The sequence below is a fragment of the Podarcis vaucheri genome (assembly GCF_965113315.1).
Source record: "Podarcis vaucheri genome assembly, chromosome: 2".
NCBI classification, from domain to species: Eukaryota; Metazoa; Chordata; class Lepidosauria; order Squamata; family Lacertidae; genus Podarcis; species Podarcis vaucheri.
This window is the reverse complement of record NC_138760.1, coordinates 123,119,655-123,143,639: the sequence shown is the minus strand read 5'-3', so window position 1 is coordinate 123,143,639 and position 23,985 is coordinate 123,119,655. Positions and strand designations below refer to the sequence as shown.

At 44.8% G+C, this 23,985-nt stretch overlaps 3 protein-coding genes across 11 annotated transcripts; all 3 read left to right on the top strand.

The window, feature by feature from the left end:
* Nucleotides 1-556: 556 nt before the first annotated feature.
* Nucleotides 557-8,120, top strand: LOC309524992 (uncharacterized protein). Of its 5 annotated transcripts, XM_082210292.1 has the most exons (4): nt 557-964; nt 3,026-3,054; nt 3,786-3,910; nt 5,479-8,120. In XM_082210292.1, exons 3-4 carry the CDS (start codon nt 3,877-3,879, stop codon nt 6,789-6,791), a joined length of 1,347 nt encoding a protein of 448 aa, XP_082066418.1. In that variant the 5' UTR covers nt 557-964; nt 3,026-3,054; nt 3,786-3,876; the 3' UTR covers nt 6,792-8,120. The 5 variants fall into 5 exon arrangements, with proteins under 5 accessions (XP_082066418.1, XP_082066419.1, XP_082066421.1 ...); XM_082210293.1 differs by lacking the exon at nt 3,026-3,054 and having other exon boundaries at nt 557-648; XM_082210295.1 differs by lacking the exon at nt 3,026-3,054 and having other exon boundaries at nt 5,482-8,120.
* A 2,076-nt stretch (nt 8,121-10,196) lies between these two features.
* LOC309525040 (uncharacterized protein) lies at nt 10,197-15,232 on the top strand. 2 transcript variants are annotated; one of them, XM_082210385.1, is made up of 5 exons: nt 10,197-10,334; nt 12,275-12,357; nt 12,668-12,791; nt 13,666-13,752; nt 13,934-15,232. In XM_082210385.1, exons 2-5 carry the CDS (start codon nt 12,343-12,345, stop codon nt 14,890-14,892), a joined length of 1,185 nt encoding a protein of 394 aa, XP_082066511.1. In that variant the 5' UTR covers nt 10,197-10,334; nt 12,275-12,342; the 3' UTR covers nt 14,893-15,232. The 2 variants fall into 2 exon arrangements, with proteins under 2 accessions (XP_082066511.1, XP_082066510.1); XM_082210384.1 differs by having other exon boundaries at nt 12,665-12,791.
* A 2,590-nt stretch (nt 15,233-17,822) lies between these two features.
* On the top strand, nt 17,823-23,752 carry LOC309524819 (uncharacterized protein). 4 transcript variants are annotated; one of them, XM_082209906.1, is made up of 4 exons: nt 17,823-17,938; nt 18,783-18,861; nt 19,801-19,924; nt 21,888-23,752. In XM_082209906.1, the coding sequence occupies exons 2-4, from the start codon at nt 18,787-18,789 to the stop codon at nt 23,429-23,431; spliced, it is 1,743 nt and encodes a 580-aa protein (XP_082066032.1). In that variant the 5' UTR covers nt 17,823-17,938; nt 18,783-18,786; the 3' UTR covers nt 23,432-23,752. The 4 variants fall into 4 exon arrangements, with proteins under 4 accessions (XP_082066032.1, XP_082066031.1, XP_082066033.1 ...); XM_082209905.1 differs by having other exon boundaries at nt 19,798-19,924; XM_082209907.1 differs by lacking the exons at nt 17,823-17,938; nt 18,783-18,861; nt 19,801-19,924 and adding an exon at nt 20,098-20,252.
* The last annotated feature ends 233 nt before the right edge of the window (nt 23,753-23,985 follow it).

The window sequence follows — 23,985 nt, the reverse complement described above, 5'->3', positions numbered from 1 at the left end:
GGAGATTGGCAGATAGCTGAGATGAGCCTGTTGACGACTCTTAACGACTGTAATAGGTCTTACAGGAAAAGGCAAGGGGTGAGAAGGTGAAAAATGGCTTAGTCATGTATAATGAGATAAGAACCCAATGTCTTTGTTCAAACCAGGTCTCTCCATGGTTTTAGGTTTGGTAATGAGTTGCAATTCAGCAGCTTCTCTTTCCAGTCTATTTCTGAAATGGTTTAGTCATGTATAGTGAGATAAGACTAAGCTCTTATGTTGACCTTTTTCCTGTGCCAACCTTCCTGCCCTAATTTTTGCAGGCTGGCTGCCTCCTCCTCTAGTTTGCTCTGGGTGCTGAGGGCTGCTGGCAGACCTCCCATTCCCCTGCCAGAGCTACAATTCCCGGAGTACCCTATTAAAACCGCTCAGAATTTTGCAGGTTTGCAGAATGCGACGTGGGAATGGAGAGAGAGAGAGAGAGAGAGAGAGAGAGAGCGTACTGCCCGGCGCTCCAAAGGTTAACTCAATTGAGTTGAGATTCCTAGAGAGGCATGGGGGGGGGGAGGGAGGAGTGCTGGGGAAAGAAAACGAAGTGGGCAAGGCAAGAGTAAAGCGCGCTCCTTTTTATGTTCCAGGAGAGGCACTGAGCCTCCTGAGATCAAAGAGGTAAAGCCTCAGCGTTGGGTGAAAGATGCTTGGATCCTGTATGCCTCCCCCTGGCAACTGCTGCAGCCCAGCTGGTGTCAAATGCATGCCTCTGCTTTCCTTTGCACCACATCAGAGAGGCTGAGAGGGGGGGTCGTGTCCCCTGGGCACCCCAGGACCTCCAGAAACACGGCCCAGGCTTGCGCCCCCCCCCGGAAGGCCACTTGGGTGCTGCAAAGGCAGCAGAAACAACCTGAGAGGCGGCAGGGAGGGGGCACCCCAAATTGCAAGGAAGGGGGCAACCCCGCCGCAGTTTTGCTCTCTGCAGCAAGGGGAGGTAAGTCATGGGGGGGTTGATGTGTCCAAATCCAAAATGGGCCCCAAATATCTGCATTCTTTCCATGGCAAGAGCCTCTTGAATGCTTCACCCTACCCCAAGATTAGCTCAGTCCTCCCTGAGAAGGGAGCTGAGGAGACCAGCAGGCTGAGAGTGATGCAAAGCTCAGCTCAGGGACTTTGTTCTCGTGTACTGTCCACAGTGAGCGAAGGTGGCAAAAAGCAAGTGGGGTGGACTAGATGACTCTCGTGATCCCTTCCAACTCTATGATTCTGTGGATAACCTCCCCCCCCCCCTGCAAAGCTCTGCAGGTTGTTTGGGTACCAATTTTTTTTTAAAAAAAGGATTTCCTTCATTTAGTTTTAAAGTGTGTTTCTTTTTCAATTTCCACCTTGATGTCATTTGCACTAGGTAAAAACCAGAGGCAACTTAACCAGAGCGCTTAGTGCTTCATTCGATTCAGTCAGTTTATTACAGTCATAGACCAACATTTAACCGTGCAAGCTCTATAGTAATAGTAATACAGTGGTACTTCGGGTTAATTACTTACCGTATTTTTCGCTCTATAGGACGCACCGGACAATAGGACGCACCTTGTTTTAGAAGGGGAAAAACAAGGGGGGGAAATTCTCCCCCTCTCTGCCCAGCGCCCCTTCAGTGAAGCGGCAGGAGGCGCTGCGCAGAGAGGGGGAGAATTTTCCCCCTCTTGTTTTCCCCCTCTAAAACAAGGTGCCATTTAAGGTGCGTTCAGTCACCTTCAGGCAGCTACCTTGGAAGCCTGGAGAGCGAGAGGGGTCGGTGCGCACTGATCCCTCTCGCTTTCCAGGCTTCAGGTTCCTTTCGACCTGCTCTTTGGGGCTGGCAGGGGGAAGCCCACCACCAGCCCCAAAGAGCAGGTCGGGGAGCAGGGAAAGGCGCGCAGCGGAGAGGCTCCTGCCATAGTCGCGCGTCACCTCTCCAGCTGGGAGAGGGTCGCGGGGCTATGGCTTCTTTAGCCCTGCGCTCGCTCTGCAGGCTGGAGAGGTGGCGCGTATGGGAGAGGCTCCTGCCATAGCTGCATGTCACCTCTCCAGCTGGGAGAGGGTCACGGGGGGCTGCTTTAGCCGTGCGCGCGCTCTCCCGGCTGGAGAGGTGACACGCGGCTATAGAGGCTCCTGCCATAGCTGCATGTCACTTCTCCAGCGGGGAGAGGGTCGTGGGGGGCTGCTTTAGCCGTGTGCGCGCTCTCCCGGCTGGAGAGGTGACACGCGGCTATAGAGGCTCCTGCCATAGCTGCATGTCACTTCTCCAGCGGGGAGAGGGTCGTGGGGGGCTGCTTTAGCCGTGTGCGCGCTCTCCCGGCTGGAGAGGTGACACGCGGCTATAGAGGCTCCTGCCATAGCTGCATGTCACTTCTCCAGCCGAGAGAGGGTCGTGGGGGGCTGCTTTAGCCGTGTGCGCGCTCTCCCGCAGGAGAAGTGGTGCGCGGCTAAAAAGGCTCCTTCCATAGTCGCGCGTCACCTCTTCAGCTGGAAGAGGGTCGCGGGGCTATGGCTTCTTTAGCCACGTGCGCGCTCTCCCGGCTGGAGAGGTGGTGCACGGCTATAGAGGCTCCTGCCATTTTTGAAGGGGAAAAAGTGCGTCCTATAGAGCGAAAAATATGGTAATTCGTTCCAGAGGTCTGTTATTAACCTGAAACTGTTCTTAACCTGAAGCACCACTTTAGCTAATTTGGCCTCCTGCTGCCACTGTGCCGCCGCCACCCAATTTATGTTCTTATCCTGAAGCAAAGTTCTTAACCTGAGGTAATATTTCTGGGTTAGGCGGAGTCTGTAACCTGAAGCGTATGTAACCTGAAGCGTATGTAACCCGAGGTACCACTGTAATAATAAAAAATAATAAATTAAGCTGTAAGGGGTCAACTGGGTACATTTCCTTTGTTTTGATTTTTAAAATTATTTTTAAATGTAAAAATTATTTATTATTATTATTATTATTATTATTATTATTATTATTATTATTATTATATTTACTATTTAAAATATAAAAATAATGGATATTCTAACGCATACCACAATACAGGAACTGCTGCCAAACATTCATCGTGAAAAGTAAGTACTGTGATGGTTCTGCTGCAGATGTTGTGGCTTTTCGAGCTTTGGCTTGTGCAAAGTGACTGAGTGGTTTTGAACAGTGTCATTCTGGATGGGTTGTGAGCCTCTCATCCACCACAATAGATCACAAGTATTATTATTTTTTGCTTCTTCAGTAATACTTAACCCAGTTGTAAAATGTATCCTTGTGAGGGGCACCATGGATACGCCCAACAAGTCCCAGGAACGGTAGTGTTCCCCTTCCCACTGAATTTAACAAACTACTACCCCCAAGATACCTTGGGGAAAGCCATGTGCTTTGAATGTGTTTTAAATGTTTTGTGTGGAGGTGACATGTTGCTTTGTTGTGAGTGTGTGTCTGAAAGGATTTGCCTCTTTCATTTTTTGGAACTGCAAGATGTTAAGGTGAACCAGCTGAGAAGGGTGTATGTTCTTCAAGGTCTCTCTCATGAAGTCTTGACTCCTGCACAATTGAAATAATAATATTTGCAGGGAGGCTTATTGTTATTGCTTGTTACTGTGGTATGCATTTCTGTGCTTTTATGTCGTAAACCACCCTTTGATCAAGGGTAGTATAGAAATGAAAGAAATATTAATAATCAAATAAAAACTAGACACAAATCTCTTCAGTTATAGCACCCTTTCATTCTTTGCTGGGAACCATAGTAATATTTTTTTATGTCCATGGGCGTTTATTTCATAATAGAGAATTTTCTTTATTTTTTCAGGGGCTAGAATCCTTTGAGGAGGCAGCTGTGGATTTCACCAAAGTGGAGTGAGATCTCCTCGATCCAGGCTAAAGAGCTCTTCAAGAAAGCCATGCCAGAGAATTGTGGGAATATGGCCACTCTGGGTAAGGATTCCTTTTCCTTGGTTGATACATGTTTATGTTGGGAAAGATGGAGGGCACAAGGAGAAGGGGATGACAGAGGACAAGATGGTTGGACAGTGTTCTTGAAGCTACAAACATGAGTTTGACCAAACTGCGGGAGGCAGTGGAAGACAGGAGTGCCTGGCGTGCTCTGGTCCAGGGGGTCACGAAGAGTCGGACACGATTAAATGACTAAACAACAACAACAACAACATTATATTTCTGTCCCACCTTTCCTCCAGGTGTACGTAGCTCTCCTCCTCCCCATTTTATCTTCACAGCAACCCTGTTATGTAGGTTATGCTTAGAGTCAGCTACTGACCCAAGATCACCCACTGTTGGTCCTTTTTGTGATATTTCTCAGGGCCCTGTAGGGGTGCCAGTGTGGAAATGGGAGGCTGGGCCATGTGCTCTGGACATGCCTTCGCTGCTACACTGTGTTAGACCTGGCCTTGGCTGTTGCCACACAGACACACACACACACACACTTACACTTCCATTGAGGGAGAAGTGATGCTTGCAGTGTTAGTCATGGATGTGAGTGTAATGCTATATCCTCCTGCCACAGCGTTTTTCTTCCAAACAGTAGATGAGGTGGTAAACCTCAGGTCCTTAGTAGGAACTAAGTGGGATTTAGGAGACAGGAGTGCCTGGCGTGCTCTGGTCCATGGGGTCACGAAGAGTCGGACACAACTAAACAACTAAACAACAACAACAAGTGGAATTTAATCCTCCCTTTCACACACCCATTGCAAAAAGAAAATAAAAATATCAATGCATGTGGAAAGCTAGCTGTAAGGGAGCAAGCCTTACCAAGCTGTGTCCCTGACATGCTGGCTTTGTGTGTGTGAACAGGTGCATTGCTTTCTTTTATTTTCGTTTTTGTGTGCCTTCCATAACATGAGCACTTGCCCTGCAGCCTGAAATCACACACTGAAATCACACACTGCCCAGGCCTCTTACGGGAGCGAATTCCATAGTGAAATTATGTGTCATGTGAAGAAGAGCTTTCTCTTGCCATCCTGAGTCTTCCCACGTTCAGCTTCCTGGGCTGACCCAGAGTTATAGTATTATGCTAAGGGGAGAAAATCTCTCTTAATCTCTATCTCCATCATGCATTATGTTATTTGCATCATATACCTGCTTTACTTGTCATTTTTCTTGCCTATAAATCTTGGTTCATTGTCACATTTCCTCTCAGGAAAGTTGCACCACCCTTTCAGACGCTTTCAAGGTCCTTTATAAATATACAGAGTGCATATGTTGCTGGGGTTCTCATACGCACAAACACCCTTATTATATTAAGTTGCAGAAATTGAGATCACAGTTGTATCACAGAAGAAGAAGAAAACCCTCACCCACCATTTCTACACCTACTGAAATCAAGTAGGAAATGGACCAAAAGGAACTCAGGTTATTTTCTGAGACAGTAGCATATTCGAAAGGTGATACAGGTTTCAGGAAGGGGAGATTTTTGACTTTTTAAAATTGTGCTTGTTGAAATCCTTGGTTACTGTACTAATCTCTTCATGGGATTTCCACCCCCCAAGCAGGTGATGAGCAAGACAGCGTGAATTATAGGAACCCATCTGTAGTGTCACTGGAAACAACCCAAGCTGAAGCCGGAACAGAGATATTTGGAAATCAAATGGAACAGAAGAGGCTCAAGGGAAACCATTCAAAGAATGTGAACATGCCCAGTGCTTCTCAGGATGCTGGCATCCACAAACCTCTGGCCGCACAAGATCAGAAAGGAAAGAGAAGCGAAAATATTCTAGTAGAGGAGGAAATATTAAAAAATGAACCAATATTAAATGGACACTGCAGAAAACAAACAGGAGAGAAACTGTATAGATGTATGGAATGTGGGAAAAGCTTCAGCGTGAGCAGTAGTCTTGCTACACATCAAAGAACCCACACAGGTGAGAAACCATATACATGCCTGGAGTGTGGGAAAAGTTTCATTGACAGTGGGAGTCTTTGTGCACATGCAAGAACCCACACAGGAGAGAAACCATATAAATGCTTGGAATGTGGTAAATGCTTCAGTGTAAGTGGAAGTCTGGCTTCACATCAAAGGACCCATACAGGGGAGAAACCATATACATGCCTGGAATGTGGAAAAAGCTTCAGTGTGAGCGGTAGCCTTGCCTCACATCAAAGAATTCACACTGGGGAGAAGCCATATAAATGCATGGAGTGTGGAAAGAGCTTCACTGTAAGCAGTAGCCTTACTTTACATTTAAGGACCCACACAGGGGAGAAACCATATGTATGCATGGAGTGTGGGAAAAGCTTTAACAAAAGTGGAAACCTTAATACACACCGACAAACTCACATGGGCGAAAAGCCATATAAATGTTTGGAATGTGGAAAGACCTTCAGTCAACATCAACACCTCACTTCACACATAAGAACCCACACAGGGGAAAAACCATATAAATGTATGGAGTGTGGAATGAGCTTCAGTGATGGTGGAAGTCTTACTGCTCACAAAAGAACCCACACAGGAGAGAAACCTTATAAATGCCTGGTATGTGAAAAGACTTTCAGTCAGTGCGGAAACCTTACTGCACATCAGAGAATCCACACAGGAGAGAAACCGTATCAATGTATGGAATGTGGGAAAAGTTTCAGTGTGAGTGGAAGCCTTTCTGCACATCAAAGAACCCACACAGGAGAGCAACCATATAAATGTGTGGAGTGTGGAAGGAGCTTCAGCGTGAGCAGTAGTCTAACTTTACATCAAAGAACTCACACAGGTGAGAAACCCTATCAATGTAAGGAGTGTGGGAAATGGTTTAGCAAAAGCAGAAACCTTAAAATACATCAGAAAACCCACACAATGAAGAAACCTGCCTGAGGTCTGTTCCTTAGACTTTCAGACTAAACAAGCTAGGCCTTAGCAATTGTGCGGGCATAGCTAGTACAGAAGCAGGATTCACAACACATAGCCCTTCACGGCCTAGGACCCTTGTACCTACAGGACTGCCTCTCCTGGTATGCCCCATGGAGGACCTTAAGGTTCATAAATAGCAACACACTAGAGGTCCCGGGCCCTAAGGAAGTCAGATTAGCCTCAACCAGAGCCAGGGCCTTTTCAACACTGGCTCCAGCCTGGTGGAACGCTTTGTCTCATGAGACCAGGGCCCTGCGGGATCTGATTTCTTTCCGCAGGGCCTGTAAGACAGAGTTGTTCCACCTGGCCTTTGGCTTGGAGCCAATTTGATTCCCTCCCCCTCTTTTTTCCTTTCTCCTCCTGCGATGGAACTCCTATTTGGGGACTTCCCTGGCTTTTTTCTGGCCAGTAGGACCAGTCTGGAAAGTTAGCCTTGGTGAAGACTTGACGTTTTCATCCCCCAAAAAGTTTTTGATTTGAGTTTCCATTGAAATGAGGCTGTATTTTAATATTTTAATGTTGTATTTTAATCTTGTTTTTAAGTTGTATTTCAATCAATTTGTTTTTATATCGGGTGTTAGCCGCCCTGAGCCCTTGAGTCTTGGCTGGGGAGGGCGGGGTATAAATAAAATTTATTATTGTTATTATACATACTGATGTGCAGTGAGAGGGGGCACCAAAGGCAAGCACGGCCTCAAAATAACTAGAGCTGCCTAAAGAAGACCTGTGACGAGCTGTTATTGCAACAAAGGCCCAGGAGAGACAGGTATTTCTGCTCCTTATGAGCCCTCCTTGTTACTTGCTAGGTGGCTGGGAGGGGGAGTATCAATTGTTGCTGAGGGCCACCAAAAAGGTCTGGAGGGCCATCTGCTCTAGGTGATTCAGCTAGGTAGACATGCAGCTGGATTATTCCCACTGGGTTTCTGCCCTCTTAGCTCCGTGAAGAAAGGTTAGAATCTGCAAGAGAAAACCTGGTGAAACAAGTCAAGTCCTTTGTTAAAATAATTGCACTCACTGGTCTCATCAGCATCTTGAAGAGTTAGGTAGGAAGATATGTGTTGGCGTAGTGACAACTGAAGATGCTTCCAGGAAGGGATAAGCACCTCACCCCTCACCTGATTGCATCCTGAGTCATCCTAGGGGGAGTTTGTTTTGGTTTGTGATGCTGGAAGCTGGAGACTGACCCTGGAAACCTAATAGGAAGGCAAGATCTGAGTGTTTGTGCTGTGAGCCCCTGCATCCTTTCTTAAGGCCGTATATATGTGCAAATAAAACCATATATCCTAAAGATAACCGTCGTGTTTATTCCAAGGAATTGGAAGGATGGGTAAGCATTGGAATGCCTGGATTCTCTTGCAGCTCAGAGATTTGGGGGTGGAGGGCAACAAAAGATTTTCTGTGCAGTTTTACAACATTTCATTTCATTCTGTTCTTTATTGAAAGCTGCCGTTCTTTATTGTAAAATAATAAATGAAAGGTTGCAAAAACACACAGAAAACAAAACTGAGAAGAGAGGGAAACATTACTTAGAGAAACATTTGCCTAATGGCAAAATCCAATGCATTTCTGGGTAATTTTATGCCAGAGGTTATTTTTGTTTCCCGAAGGAAAACGGTAAGTGGTAACTAGCAGAAATTTGGGGTCATTGTACAGGTGACAGTTTGTGAGAACGTTCTAGAAGGACTACCCTCAGACATAGTCAGACCAATTGAGTTTTTGACATACCCCTCCCTCTTCAGCTAACAAATGATTAAGGGCTTCCAACTGTTTTGCAATATTGACCCTCTCATCCGGGCCATTTGTGTGGCTTTGAGATCTTCTCATCAACACAAAGAAGCCTTTCTCTTCTGATCTTTCATATTTGTCAGAGTTGAAAATCCCTGTTCACAACAATATGTGATTGTCCTCACAGAATCACAGTTGAAAGGACCCCAAGGGTCATCTAGCCCAACCCCCTTGAAATATACTCAGAGTCGAGAGTGGATTTCATGCTCTTTATTCAGCTCATAGTGGTGAGGAGGGAATGAAAGTCCCCTCAAAGTTTCTGCTTTATATACATTATTTGCACAATGGGCTGCACGTGATTGGCTAATTCCGGAATTCTCCTGTAGGCCAATCAGGTTGTGGATTCACTTCTATCTGGAGCTGGATTGGGTGGCTCCTGCTGACCAATCATACTGCTGCATTGTTCTAGGACCAATCAGACTGCTGCAGTTTGGATCCTATTCAACTCAGTACATAACACCCCTGCAATGCAGAAATCTCAGCTAAAGCATCCATGACAGATGGGCGTCCAACCTCTGCTTAAAAACTTCCAAGGAAGGAGAGTCCACAACCTCTCGAGGGAGACCATTCCAAGGTCAAACGGCTCTTTCCACCAGAAAATTCTGCCTGATTTTTAGTTGGAATTTCCTTTCTTGTAACTTTGAGTCCTACCCTCCAGTGCAGGAGAAAACAAGCTTGTTCCCCCTTCCATGTGAAAGCCCTTGAGATATTTGAAGGTGGCTATCATATCTCTTCTCCATGTCTTCTCCATGCTAAACGTACCCAGCTCCTTCAAGTGTTTCTCATAAGGCTTGGTTTCCAGACCCTTGATCATCTTGGATGTCCTCCTTTGCACACATTCCAGCTTGTCAACATCCTTCATAAATTGTGGTGCCCAGAACTGGATATAGGAAGATCTCCAAGGTTCCTTCCAGTTCTATGATTTTATGCCTTTGGATGAGGTTAGATTTCCTTCCTTCCAAAACAGACGTTTCCCCTTTGCTCTAAAAATTGGTCTCTCTGTCCCACTTCTTCATATGTGATTGGGGCCAGTGGCGTAGCGTAGGGGGTGCAGGGGGGGCCGGCCGCACCGGGCGCAACATCTGGGGGGGGGGCTCGCACTCGCAGTGCTAAAATCAGTGCTAAAATCCACAGGTTAGGGGGCGCAAATTACTTGCCTTGCCCCGGGTGCTGACAACTCACGCTACGCCACTGATTGGGGCAGGTCTCTTTCTGCTTTTTATTTTTTTAAACATACCTCCCAGCTACATGCCAGCTTAAGAGTTCTGTGCACGGGCAAAACTCTCTAGGGCACAGGTCAGCAAACTTTTTCAGCAGGGGGTTGGTCCACTATCCCTCAGACCTTGTGGGGGCTGGACTATATTTTGGGGGGGGGGGTAAATGAACAAATTCCTATGCCCCACAAATAACCCAGAGATGCCTTTTAAATAAAAGGACACATTCTACTCCTGGGCGATTGGGCCAGATCCGGCCCCCCGGGCCTTAGTTTGCCTACCCATGCTAGAGAATGAGATTTTAGTCCTCCAAGGGTTAAACCCACAGAGACCTGGTTCCTGGAGAGGCAGGAAATGTCATAACGGGGACGATAATATCGGATGCACTTATATGGTGGTTGTTATTACAGTATTGTTATGATTGTTATTCCCGGAAGGGAAAGAGGCTTCCTGGGATTCCTTCGTGCGGAAAGGAGAGCTTTGTGCGCGTAACGGGCCCGCCAGGAAGGTAAAGGCTGCCCCGCTTCCGAGGAAGGGAGGCCGAGGCCCTGCTATTTCGGGGAAGGGAAGCCCCTCGTCTCCATAGGGAGGAGGAAGGCGGTGGAAAAGATTCAGAAAAGGGCAATAAAAAACGACCAAGGGCGGGGAACGACTCCCCCACCCTGCAAGGAGCGAAGCTTGCAGCTTAGTTTAAAGAAAAATATTGCTATTGCTATTATATTTATTTCTATCTTGGCCTTTTCCAACATTGGGGAGGGGAGGAGTGGAATATTCATTAAAAGGCAATTAAGCACTAATTAGAATTACAGCTAAATAGAGAGGTAAGAAGTGACATGTTAAGAAGATTATGCATGGCAGGGAGAAAGTGGTTAGAAAAAGGCTTTCCACCCCCCCACCAAACCACTTTTCTCTTAAGTCCACTGAAGCAGATTCACTTGCAAACCGCGGAACGTTAAATGTTCATTATTGCAGCCAAACGGCCAGCATACTAAAACCAAAATTTGTGCATAGTTCTTTACAAAAACAATAGAAACAATCAAGGTGGAATGTAACATTAAGTAGACTTTAAATGTGTATCCAAGGAAATAAGAACTCCATTTTAAGAATTTAAAGAATAAGAACATTTAACTATAAGCTGTAATGTTTTATAAGTGTTTGTGCAGCTGTGTAATCTTTGCTTACTTTGCTTACTTGCTATTGCACAAACTATGGGACTCTCTCCCACAGGAGCCATGAACCTTAATGGCTTCAAAAGAGGATCAGATAAATTCATGGAGGGAGAGGGCTGTCATGGCTACTAGCCACGATGGCTCTATGTTCTGTCTCTACAGTGGGAGGGAGCAATGCTTCCGAAAACCAGTTTCTGGAGACTGCTCTTGAACTCAAATCCAGCTTCTGTATTTCCCAGAAGAGGCATCTGGTTGGCCACTGTCAATCAATCAATCAATCAATCTTTATTGTATATAACCAAAGGCCTTTACAATGGACAACAGAGAATAAAAGGAATCTTTCATCTAACCTTTTTTTGTGGAAAAAGTTCCGAGTAGAGCAAGGCACAAGTAAGGGATTTGTGTGTTGAAACCAACCAGGCTCCTGTTTTCTAAACTTACGGTCAAGAGGCAGAGACTAAATTGTTTTATTTATTTGATGAATTTAATTTATATCTTCCCCCTTCTTGCTGAAGGAGCCCAGGGTGGCAAACACATCAACATTTCAAAAACAAAACTGGAAAACAGTTAAAGCATTCTGAAGACAATTGCAGTAAGAAACTTCTAAAAGCAGTTACAGTTAAAAACATGACTAAAAACATTTATTTCATCCAGTGTGCTCAAGATTGCCCGGAATAGTAGTTCTCACACAACAAAGGCTTGAGTAAACAGGAATGTTTTCAAATTCCTCCTGAAAGTTAATAGTGATTGAGACAGGTGCACCTCACTAGGGAGGTCATATCACAACTGGGGAACCACCGCTGGAAAGGCCCTGTCACAGGGCAGCCCTTGATTGCAGCAGCACCAGCAAAACCTCACCTGCCAGTTGTAAGATCTGAGATGACTGGAAAGGCACTCTTTTAAGTACTTTGAGTCCCTAGCCATTTAGGGTTTTATGTGCTGGTACTGACACCTTGAATGGGGTCCAGTAGCTCAAGTGCAATGCTTTCAGGATTGGTATCACAAGGTCCCATTGGCTGTCCAGTCACCAACCTAGCAGCCATATTGTGCACTTGCTGCAGCCTCCGGACCCTTCTTTCCAGTTATTTACATGGTCCAAAAATATGGGTCAGCTCAGGAGCGTTAAAGCCGTGAAACCCGAATGAGTTTCCCAAAGGATGAAACTGTTCTCGTCACCCTTCCTTCTCTACCCCGCCCGCAAATGGGGACATGAATGACACAATTTCACTGCTGCCCCTAGACCCAGACTCTCTTTCCTCACTTTTGTCTTCCCCCACAGGCAGAACAATGGCATCAGGGGTGCCGCCTGGGCCATAACGTCCTTGTGGCACAGCGGAAGGAGCTGCCATGCACTCATCTCAGGTAGGAGTGGAATCCTTGTGAAGAGAGGTTGGGGACACTTTGGGGGTGTTAGATCTTCAAGGAATGTGCCTCTTTAGCTTTTGTTCTTAGGAGAAGTCAAGTTGTCCAAGTAAGGCTATGAACTCTGCAGTATCCCTTCCATAATGCCTTGAGTCCTGCAGAAAAAAATTAGGAAGTGCACACAAACCACCCGGTTAGTCCTTACCCTTTCAAACTGGGAGCCCTGTTTAATACACAGAGATTTTTGTATACATGGAGAGTACATTTCTGAGTACAGGCCATTATGGTGTGTTGTTGTGTTTCCCAGCAGCTGGTGTCCTTTGAAGCAGTGGCTGTGTATTTCAGCAAGGGGGAGTGGGATCTCCTGGGACCAAGCCAAAGAGCTCTCTACAAGGAAGTCATGCTGGAGAATTATGAGAGCGTGGCCTCTCCAGGTGAGGATGTTTATTCATTTGTTGAGAAAAAGAAAGTAAAGCCCCATTGTCATGGCCAGACCACTTCCTGGTGACGTTTGGGCTTCCATTTCCAATTTCCGGTAGGAATGAGGGACCGGTTGGGAGCGTCTGCCCCGAGAGACCTATGGAGTGCAATAGATTCCTGAATCTTTGGGGGGATTTTTTCAGTGGTTAGAGCTGGTGACTAGCCATGGAATGGCATAATGCAGAGGAGCATGGATATGAGCAGCCTTTCCGATGCTGTGGAGTATGTCTGCCTACCTGGTATACTGAGGAGCTACATGTTATGAAACTAGCCAGATGACGGCTACAGCACAAGTGGCAAAAGTCCCACTGTAGTTATGAACTAGAGAACACAACCGTGTCTGTCGTATGGCAGTGAAACTGTGAGGAGGGCATACTTTGCTGCTTCCGTTGCATCCTTCAGTAATTGCCTAATAATGCCCAACTCTTTTTCTTTGTAACATCCTAACTGGGAGTGGCTGAAGGCCCTAGTCTGGAGTCTGGATACAGTGGTGGACTGGATGAGAACAAATAAACTGAATCTGAATCCTGACAAGACAGAGGCTTGGTGGACGAGTGCCCTGAGTCTGGGAAGTCAGGAACTGATCTTCCTTGGATGTTGTTGCACTTTCTCGGAAGGAGGAAGTGCGCAGTTTAGGGGTGCTCCTGGATCCAGCTCTGTCCCTACAGACACAGGTCTTTGGTGGCTTGGAGTGCCTTTAACCAACTTTTGTTGGTAAGACACCCACTTTCTAACTGTTCTTGCTATGTTCTGTAGCTCAACTCATATATTTGGAAGGCAATTAATGAATGAGATAATGCCTGAACATTTTGTCTGTTTCTTTGAAAGAAATTCCCAAACCAGACCTCATCTCCCAGCTGGAAGGAGGTGAAGAGCCATTTGTCTGGATCTGTGAGGAAGGAGAGAGTTTGGCAGGTATGTGCTTCAGTTTGTGGTGGGACCTGGTCTTGTCTGGGTATTCAGGCAGATTCCTTGATGATCTTGCTTTTTAAACATGTCAGGGGTAATCAGTCTTGATGTCTAATGAAATCCTTGATTTTGGCTTTGAAGTCCTAACAAAATTGGCTTTTTTCCTGTTTTTTTTTTTTCCTCCAAGGAGGTGATCAGTACAACAGTGAAAACTATAGTCAGCCAGCAGGAACATGTAAGCAGAAAGCAGGAAAGGAGATGCTTGGAAATCCATCAGGACAAAAGAGAGCTGAGGGAAATCAATCAAAGAATGGAAGGAAAGAATCATCTACTTCTCTGGGTGCTGATGACCTTGAACTTCTGAACCCAGAATATCACCAAAGAAAGCAACTAAAAAAGTGTCCCGTCTTTGGAGAAATGATCAAAGATAAACCAGTACTAAACAGATACCACAGAACCCCCACAGGGGTGAAACTATACGATTGCATGAAGTGTGGGAAGAGCTTTAGAGATAGGGGAACTCTCACTAGACACTGCAAAACCCACACAGGGGAGAAACCATACAAGTGCATGGAGTGTGGAAAGAGCTTTAGAGATAGGGGTAGTCTTACTGAACACAAAAGAACTCACACAGGGGAGAGACCATATAAATGCTTGGAATGTGGGAAAAGCTTCAGTGCGAATGGAAACCTTAAAGCACATAAAAGAATCCACACAGGGGAGAAACCATATAAGTGCATGGAGTGTGGAAAGAGCTTCAGAAACAGTGGAACGCTTAGTGAGCATGAAAGAACTCACACAGGGGAGAAACCATATAAATGCTTGGTATGTGGGAAAAGCTTCAGCGTGAGTGGAAGCCTTAAAACGCATGAAAGAAAGCACACGGGGGAGAAACCATACATATGTATGGAATGTGGAAAGAGCTTCCGTGACAGTGGGAATCTTGTCATACATGCAAGAACCCACACAGGAATGAGACCGTATAAGTGCGAAGAGTGTGGAAAAAGTTTTAGTGTGAATGGAAGTCTTACTAAACATAAAAGAATCCACACAGGCGAGAAACCATATAAATGTATGGCCTGTGGAAAGAGCTTCCGTGATGGTGGAACTCTTAGAAAACATGAAAGAACCCACATGAATGTATAGACTAGAAAAAGTTCGGCACTGGTGGAAGCCTTTATATACTTTGAGAGGGATTCCCCATCTAAGAGAAAAACCATATAAATGCAGAGTTTGTGGAAATACTTCTGTTCGGAGAAGCCTTGCTTCACATCAGAGAACCCCCGTAGGGAAACCATAAAAGTGCATGCTGCATTGAAAGAACGTGAGAACAAATGTTTGATACACTTTTTTAAAAAAAATACATGGGAGAAAGTTATCTAAGTTACATTTCTCACACCTGTGTTAGGAGCTAGGTTGTCATCTGAAGTGATAGATATTCTCTTGACAGAATGGACGCATCTGGTGAGCCTACTGGTCCAGTGTTAATTTACCGTATTTTTCGCCCTATAAGACGCACTTTTTCCCCTCCAAAAATGAAGGGGAAATGTGGGTGCGTCTTATGGGGCGAATGCAGGCTTTCGCTGAAGCCTGGAGAGCAAGGGGGGTCGGTGCGCACAGACCCCTCTCGCTCTCCAGGCTTCAGGAAGCTATCCGCTAGCTGTGGGAGACCCAGCTCTCCCAGGGCTAGCGGAGAGCTTGCCTGCACCCAGAAGCTTGGGGCGCGCTGACCTCCGCACGCCCCAAGCTTCTGTATTAGCGCAGCGGTCCGCTAGCCGTGGGAGAGCTCCGCGGCTCTCCCAGGGCTAGCGGACTGCTTGCCGGCACCCAGAAGCTTGGGGCGCGCTGAGCTCAGCACGCCCCAAGCTTCTGTATTAGCGCAGCGCACCTGGGGGGAAAATAAATTTTCCCCCTTTATTTCCCCCCCAAAAAACTAGGTGCGTCTTATGGGCCGGTGCGTCTTATGGGGCAAAAAATACGGTATATAGTCCCATAGTATTTTTATAAGCTGTTTAATTTAGACACTCTCTCTCTCTCTCTCTCTCTCTCTCTCTCTCTCTCTCTCTCTTTCTCTCTAATATAAACAGTAAAAAGTCCTTCAGATCTTCCTAATCTCTTTTTCATTCTTCAAGTAAAATATGGCCAGGCCACATTTTGAATCCATGGCAAAACCTCACAAATTCAGTGTTGGCAAACCTTTCCCGCTCACTCCATTTGCTTGCTGAACTTCAGGTTGGCTGCTAGATTTCTCTTCTGCAGCTTTTTGGAGCCCAGCTGACCTTCCACCCTCTCTTTCAGAGAGTTTGAAGCTTATTTTATTTTATTTTTTTGCGATTTCCCTCTGAACCTGTCCTTTTGGATATGGGGCTTCAGGAATAATTTTGATCAGACTTAGCTTTTTGTAGTTTTTAGCATGAAATAAGAAGAGTGTATCTGTGTGTATACATATATAATTTGCCCTCCCCATCTAAGCTCTTTGGATCCTAGATTCACCTCTTAAATCTCCAAAAATCCACAGAACCCTTCAAACGTCTGCTTACATAGGCAGTTAAAAAATTCATGTCTTAATGTTTTTTAAAAAGTGACTGAATAGTGGAAATGTAGCAGGGCCACTGACCGGTTTGACCTGTTGGGAGTAATTTAGTAAATCATTACTAGTTTGTATAGCATATGGCTTCTAATTGACATTTTATTCAATGCTTCAAAATTTCCTTCTATTTCAGTATAATTATTATGCTCTTCATATTTTGTGTCCTGTGTAATTCTTGTATCCTATTTTTTCCCTTGCATTCGCAGTTTCCCAGGATTCCTTTTTTGTGCAACGTGCATATTACTGTTTTTGATAATATTATGTAGATGTGCTTCATAAACTGAAATTCACTTATTTCCTGCTATTGTAGTTTAAATACATTATTCAAGCTGATTTCAGCTTCTGGTCAGAAACCTTCCTGTGGACTGGGGCAGATTAAGGACCTGACTGTCAGATGTCACCAAGCCTAATGGTGTTTCTGCTGACCACATGCTACACCTGAACTTGTGTATGGGGAGTGATATTTTGAGATCTTTGGCCCAGAGTTGTGACATGCCATGCCATAGGAAGTTGCACTGTACATCTATACTGGTGTATTAGGGTGTGTTGAATTTTTCAACTTTCCAATTCAAAAAATGAGGGATGCTAAAAAGTTGTAACATGACTTGAGAATTCAAAAGATATTTTGGTTAAATTGATATAATTTGCTTGGTAAGCAAAATGTGTGTAAAATTGCATAGAAATCATTAAAAATGATTGCTAAGTACTTGCTATTATTATTATTATTATTATTATTATTATTATTATTATTATTATTTAGCTTTGCCTGACATTTTCAGAAAGTAAAAATAAAATTCTTTGGGTTTCCAACAGCAGTTTATGTACTTCTTTACCAAACATAGACTCACCGAGCTAAATGTTGTCCAATCACAAAAAGAACAGCAGGCTTTAATTCCTTACAGCCAAAAAACATTTTTTAAAGACCCATCACTGAAGAACTGTGCAAAAATTTATTGGGACCATGCAGTGATGGCAAAAACTTAACATAATAGATCCAAAGCGCAAAATCTAAGATGGGATTTTTGCGGGGGCCAATACTGAATATATTTATGTAGTATTGTAAAAGACAGAGATTTCTTTCCTTTATTTGTTACGGGTTTAACGTGTGGGTTTTTTTTGGGGGGGAGAAGGAAACTTAATAATTATTACATTATGTTACAGTATATACTCATTTATAATTTTGGGTTCAGTTACCCTGAGTTGGAAAGCATAACTCCATCTGTTTGCATAAGATTTCCCATATGATGTTTGCATAAGATTTCCTATATGCTTTGTGGCTGAACTGCTCCCTGGTTTGACGGATGCATAAATTTGATGTATAAATGCATCAAAAGCAACCACAACCCTTCAAAATTTGCTTCCCCCTGGAATGAAGAACGACGCGCGCGCGCGCAGGGCGCCGCTTTGCGAACAGGGAGGAGCTGAGAGATGCAGCCCTGCGAGGGTTAAGCAAACCGAGCTGTGGTTCCTAGAGAGGCAGGAAGTTTTGAAAGTGGGGGAAGACCGTCGCTGACGCACCTCCATTTGGATTTGGAGGAAAGAGGCTCGTCGTCGGGATTCCCAGGCGAGGAGCGGCGGGCAGGAGACGAAAGAGGCGGCGAGGTGCCACGCGGCGGGAGACGCGGAGCTTGCATTTGGGGGGGAGGCTGGGGAGGGGAGTCGTCTTAATGTTTGAGGCTGATGCGCCCAAATCCAGCTGCAAAAAGAGGCGCCCCGCAACAGCTGCACTTTGCAGCCTCTCTTCCCCCTTGTTCTGGGCCACCGTGGTTTTTACGCACGCGCGGGAAGGGAAAGGCCCTTGGGTGGTGGTGGGTCACCCCACCTCCAATTTTCCCTCTGTCACCCCACCTCCACCCCCCAAGCATAATCAACATTTATAAAATGTTGTTGCTGGGGAGACCCGGCCAATTTGGGGGGGTATAAGTCATTTTTATTATCATTTTTATTACTACTACTACTACTACAAAATGTTGATGCTCATAACCCCAGATACATGTTGTGAATAGCTTCAAATTAGGTACCTATTCCCTCCCCACTCCGCCTGTGCTTTTGTGTAAATAAACAGCTTCTTATGTTCCTTTGCACGTGGGAAAATTTTCAATGTTTCCCTCTGGGCTTGAGGAAGTGGGAAGGTTTTGAAGAAACAGGAGTGGATAGAATATGACATCAGTATATTTTGATTGATTGAGGGTGTGTATGTGAGAGAGAGAGAGAGAGAGAGAGACAAGAGAGTCCCAGGCAGGACAATGTGGAATAAATTTAAAGAAGGGTGAAGTGAAATTCATTTTAATTATGTAAAAAGCCAGGAAACCAAAGGAAACCCCGTTCAGCTGAAATGTGAATAACTCCACTTCTCAGTTGCCCCCAGATTGGGACTTTCCTTCTAGCCGTGTCCCAGAGATGGCCTGGTTTACCTCTTCTTTCTCTCCCTCTCCCCCCATGACAGAACAATGGCATCAGAGGCCCAATCTGGATCATCGCTTGCTGGAGCTGGAGTGGAAACTTCTGCCATGGACCCATCTCAGGTAAGAGGCAGGTTCCTTGTGGAGACAGGCAGGGCACAGCCTAGGTGTCTCCTTCCATTGGGCTGCAAGGTTTGCAGGAAATGTGTGCTGCCCCTTCTCTGTTGCTGCTACAAAATGTCTAGGTGACCCAACTTAAACTATGAACTCTTGCGTGATGTCTGCAGTCCTGCAGAAAAAAATTAAAGCTTTCCTAGAAGGATTTTGCAAAGGTGCACTTTCCCACAGAAAGTAATGCAAAACGGATTAATCTGTTCCAGACTTTTAAAAACAACCCCTAAAACAGCAATTTAACATGAATTTTACTGTCCAACAAGATAATTGATCCATAAAATGAAAGCAATAATCAATGTACTGTACTATAAAATAAATAAGATTGTAGATGATAACATTTAAATAATTTTTTTTCTTACCTGCACTGTTGATAGTCATTGTTTTGATGGGGGGCTTTTTTCCATTTCCACAGTCACACAATCAATCAATCAATCAGTAGCTGAACTGGGTTCCACACAGTCACAAAAACAAATTAACCAAAAAGCCTCAAAAACAAAAACGCAAAATATATAGCAAAAACAAAAGCGCCAAATTTAATCCATTCCGGAAGTCTGTTTGACTTCCGAAACGTTCTAAAACCAAGGCGCAGCTTCTGATTGGTGGAGGTACCTCAGAAACAATAGCTGATAGCCGCATTGGACATTTGGCTTCTGAAGAACGTTCAAAACCCAAAACATTTACTTCCGGATTTTTGGTGTTTCAGAACCAAGGTACCACTGTATGTAGAACGTGATTAATAAATAACATTATTAATAATAGCAAGAGAAATAAAGCTACCAGGTTAGCCCTTTTATTTTCATGCTGAGATCCCTGTCAGATATACGTTTATTATTTTATCTACATAAGAGTTCGTTTCTGAGTAGAGAATCTATCTTTTCCTTTCAGCGGCTGGTGTCCTTTGAGGAGGTGGCCGTGTATTTCAGCAAGGGGGAGTGGGATCTCCTGGGCCCATGCCAGAGAGCTCTCTACAAGGAAGTGATGCTGGAAAATTACGCAAATGTAATGTTTCTGGGTAAGGATGTCTTGTCCCTTGGTTGACAAGTGCTGTTGCTAATGCATCTTACGTAGATTTGGATCTAAGGTAAATACTGTTACAGACTGACTTAACTGAGGCAGACAGCAGCGCAGCAGAACAGACCTGCTGCTCTGCTAGGATGGTTCAAAGCTGTACCAACTGCCCTCAGGTGCATGACGTCACAGAGCTCTAAAGACCTTGTGAGCATTAACCCTTTCCTTAGCATTTGGAGTGCTTTCATTTCACAGTCTTCATGTATCGCTTTGGAGGATTCCCAGAGGCAGTTCGTAGGCCACGGAGGGAATGCTGGACACCATGTTGAGAGGTGTCCAATATTTGAAGTTGCTGCTGCTGCTACATTATCAATGAACTGGACTTAATGAACACTGGGTGCCCAGTTGCCCCGTCATACTCAACAAGAAGAGGGTGCAACGGACTAATCTCCCGCTACATTTGGGAGGGGGTCAGAGCAGTGGGTGAATTTGAAATGCCTGAATATTTCGTGGTTATTAGTCTGCCTTGTTTCTTTGAAAGAAATTCCCAAATCAGACCTCTGGCTAGAGAAAGGGGAAGATCCACTTCTGAGGGACTGTGAGGAAGCAGAGAGATTGACTCTGTGATGGGTCAGCTCTTGTCTGGGTGTTCAGGGCATTCCTTAATTCTGTGTTTAAATTCCTGGTAGACATAACTTAAGGCTTCCTCCTTCCCACTGATGTAGATTTGACACTAAGTCTCTCTTAGTTAAAACTAGGGAACCACTGGCTCTCTAGAACAGGCATAGGCAAACTTGCCCCTTAAGATGTTTTGGGACTACAACTCCCATCATCCCTGACCACTGGTCCTGTTAGCTAGGAATGATGGGAGTTGTAGTCCCAAAGCATCCGGAAGACCAAGTTTGCCTATGCCTGCTCTAGATGTTGTAGAACTACAACTCTCATCAGCCCCAGCAAGCATGTCCAGTGGCTTGGGCTTGATGAAGCAAGGCTTCTTTTATGTTCTGCTCACCTTCCTTATGGGACAGTCTGATTCCCCTCCCTCTTTCAGTGTTTAGGTTCCATTTCCCCATTAGATCTCGGATTCCAGGGTTGAGTATTTGACGCACAACCTTTTGAATTTCCTTGTCAAAGCAGCTAGCAAAAGCAGAGAACTGTTTTGCAAACAAAGGCACATCGCTTCACACCCTACCTTAAAACAGAGGTGAAGACCCTCTGGCACAAAGGCCTAATTAGGCCAGCAAGACCTCCCCATATGGCCCATTGGTCTGCTTGGGTTAAACTATGCCCACCTTCCCTGCACCTGACAATCAGCTGGTGAGTGGCCCCTCCAAAGTGCTGTGCGTAGGGGTTATTGTGATTTCAAGTGATTGACAGTTGAATGGCCCCATCCACCTGTCAAAGTTGGCCCATTGGGAGTAGGAGAGGTAAGTATTGGCGACCACTTCCCTATCCCTTCAATGATAACCATTTTTATTTGCTCGTCTCATTCCCCATTTGTTGCACCGGAAAATCCACAGTCTGTTTAGGACTATGTAACTGTGTTGTTTCTCACCATCTACTTTTTTAAAAAATTACCAGCCATTTAATAGAATCCATAGAACAGTTATCTTTTTCAGTTTGGTGTCCCTTCTTCTCCTAGCCTTCCTGCAGTTTCATACCCCCCCCCCCCGTTTACATAACCTTGTGGAACCCCATTTCATTGTTATATCAGAAGGGGGGGTAATCCACACATGTACACACTTCTGTGTCTTGTTTAATCAATGGGAAATAAATAAGAAAGGCATTAATGATGTTGAGTAACAGATTCAAAAGGTGACCTAGGTTTTGCCAGGGTGTCCAGAGAGGAGAGGGGACAACCTAGGAAATCAGAAAAAAGAAAAGGGTAATTGGGCTTGATAACTCATGATGCTTTTAGCACTGAAGTCCTAACAGGAAATATATGTTTTCCTTTTATCTCCAAATAGCTAATCAGCGGGACAAGAGTTATAGTGAGCTACTGGAAACAGGCCGGCATAAAGCCGAAGAGATGTTTGGACATCAAAGGGGGGGAAATAGGCTAGAAGGATACCGATCGAAGAATGGGAGGAAGAATTTTTCTATTTCTCAAGGCGCAGATGACCATGAAGTTCTAAACCCAGAAGACCACAAAAGAAATCAACTGAAAAAGTGGATAGTGAATGGGGAAATATGCAAAGATAAATCTGTATTAAATAGACATTTCAGAACCCGCACAGGGCAGATCCTATATAAATGCACAGAATGTGGAAAGAGCTTCAACAAGAGAGGAAACTTCATTGTACATCAAAGAACCCACACAGGGGAGAAACCTTTTAAATGCATGGAGTGTGGGAAAAACCTCAGTGATAGGAGAAGTCTCATTGTACATCAAAGAATCCACACAGGGGAGAAACCGTATGAATGCCTGGAGTGTGGAAAGAGCTTCAGTGACCGAAGAAGTCTTTTTGTACATCAGAGAACCCACACAGGGGAGAAACCATATAAGTGCATGGAGTGTGGAAAGAGCTTCACTGTGCATCGTAGCCTTACTTCACATCAAAGAACCCACACAGGGGAGAAACCATATCAGTGTATGGAGTGTGGACACAGTTTTATTGACAGAGGGTATCTTGCTAGGCATCAAAGAAGACACACAGGAGAGAAACCATATAAATGTATGGAATGTGGAAAGAGCTTCCTTGAAAGGGGACACCTTGCAAGGCATCAAAGAAATCACACAGGAGAGAAACCATATCAGTGCATGGAGTGTGGAAAAAGCTTCAGTGATTCACGAGCTTGTTCTAAGCATCAAAGAACCCACACAGGGGAGAAGCCATATCAATGCAAGGAGTGTGGAAAAAGCTTCACTCATAATGGAAGCCTTAATGTACATTTGAGAACCCACACAGGGGAGAAACCATATGAATGTGTGGTATGTAGAAAGACCTTCACTCAGAGAGATCACCTTATTTCACATCAGAGAACTCACACAGGAGAGAAACCCTATAAATGCTTGGTGTGTGGCAATACCTTCACTCAGAGGAGTAACCTTATTTCACATCAAAGAACACACACAGGGGAGAAACCATATCAATGCATGGAGTGTGAAAAGAGCTTTAGTGATAGGAGAAGTCTTACTGTGCATCAAAACACCCACACAGGGCGGAAACCACATGAATGCACGGAGTGTGAAAAGAGCTTCAGTGATAGGAGAAGCCTTTTTGTACATCAAAAAACTCACACAGGGGAAAAACCATATAAATGTATGGAGTGTGGAAAAGGTTTTTGTGAAAGAGTGTATCTTGTTAGACATGAAAGAAGGCACACAGGAGAGAAGCCGTATGAATGCTTGGTGTGCACAAAGACCTTCACACAGAAAGGTCACCTTATTTCACACCAGAGAACCCACACAGGAGAGAAACCCTATAAATGTTTGGTGTGTGGAAAGGCCTTCACTCAGAGAAGTAACCTTATTTCACATCAAAGAATACACATAAGTGAGAAACCATAAAAATGCATGGAATGTCAGAACTCCAGCAAAAACAGAAACCTTACTATAATTCACAGAACCCACATGAGGGAGAAACTTGTCCTAGTGCCATTTTTCTTACCTAGTCGCCAACTTAGCTAGCAGTCAGGATCAGGGGTATAGCTGGTATAAAAGCAGGATCCACAGCACTGATTCCGGAACGGCACTAATGCCATGGAAGACCAATTAGTACCAGGAACTGTAAGAGAACCTGAAACTACGCCAAAAATTCCCAATAGCATTGAAGGAATTGGACATTTTTTAAAAAAATAAATAAATCTTGTATACAGTTCAGTTTGGAAATTTTGAATTGTATCCATCACTGCTCATGCAACGGGACCTCGCCTTCCTCTCCCCAACTGCTCCTAACATCTATTGTAGAAGCTCCCTCAATCCTTTGGAGCAAATCTTGAGAGAGCTCGGGACAGAGATGTGAAGTCCCAGAAAAGAACTTGGGGGGACATGACATAGGGTTTTTCCCCTTATTTTTTCCTGGTTTCCCCCAATATTTTAGAAACAAATGTTGGGGTGGGGGG

What these genes read in the sequence shown, in the direction of transcription:
- LOC309524992 (XM_082210293.1), top strand. Translation starts at nt 3,877, where the DNA reads ATGCCAGAGAATTGTGGGAATATGGCCACTCTGG. An exon ending in TGGGAATATGGCCACTCTGG is followed by an intron (nt 3,911 to 5,478) that starts GTAAGGATTCCT and finishes CCACCCCCCAAG; the next exon opens with CAGGTGATGAGCAAGACAGC.
- LOC309525040 (XM_082210384.1), top strand. An exon ending in TGAGAGCGTGGCCTCTCCAG is followed by an intron (nt 12,792 to 13,665) that starts GTGAGGATGTTT and finishes TTTCTTTGAAAG; the next exon opens with AAATTCCCAAACCAGACCTC. An exon ending in GGAAGGAGAGAGTTTGGCAG is followed by an intron (nt 13,753 to 13,933) that starts GTATGTGCTTCA and finishes TTTTCCTCCAAG; the next exon opens with GAGGTGATCAGTACAACAGT.
- LOC309524819 (XM_082209905.1), top strand. Translation starts at nt 18,787, where the DNA reads ATGGCATCAGAGGCCCAATCTGGATCATCGCTTGCTGGAGCTGGAGTG. An exon ending in CTGCCATGGACCCATCTCAG is followed by an intron (nt 18,862 to 19,797) that starts GTAAGAGGCAGG and finishes TTTTCCTTTCAG; the next exon opens with CGGCTGGTGTCCTTTGAGGA. An exon ending in CGCAAATGTAATGTTTCTGG is followed by an intron (nt 19,925 to 21,887) that starts GTAAGGATGTCT and finishes ATCTCCAAATAG; the next exon opens with CTAATCAGCGGGACAAGAGT.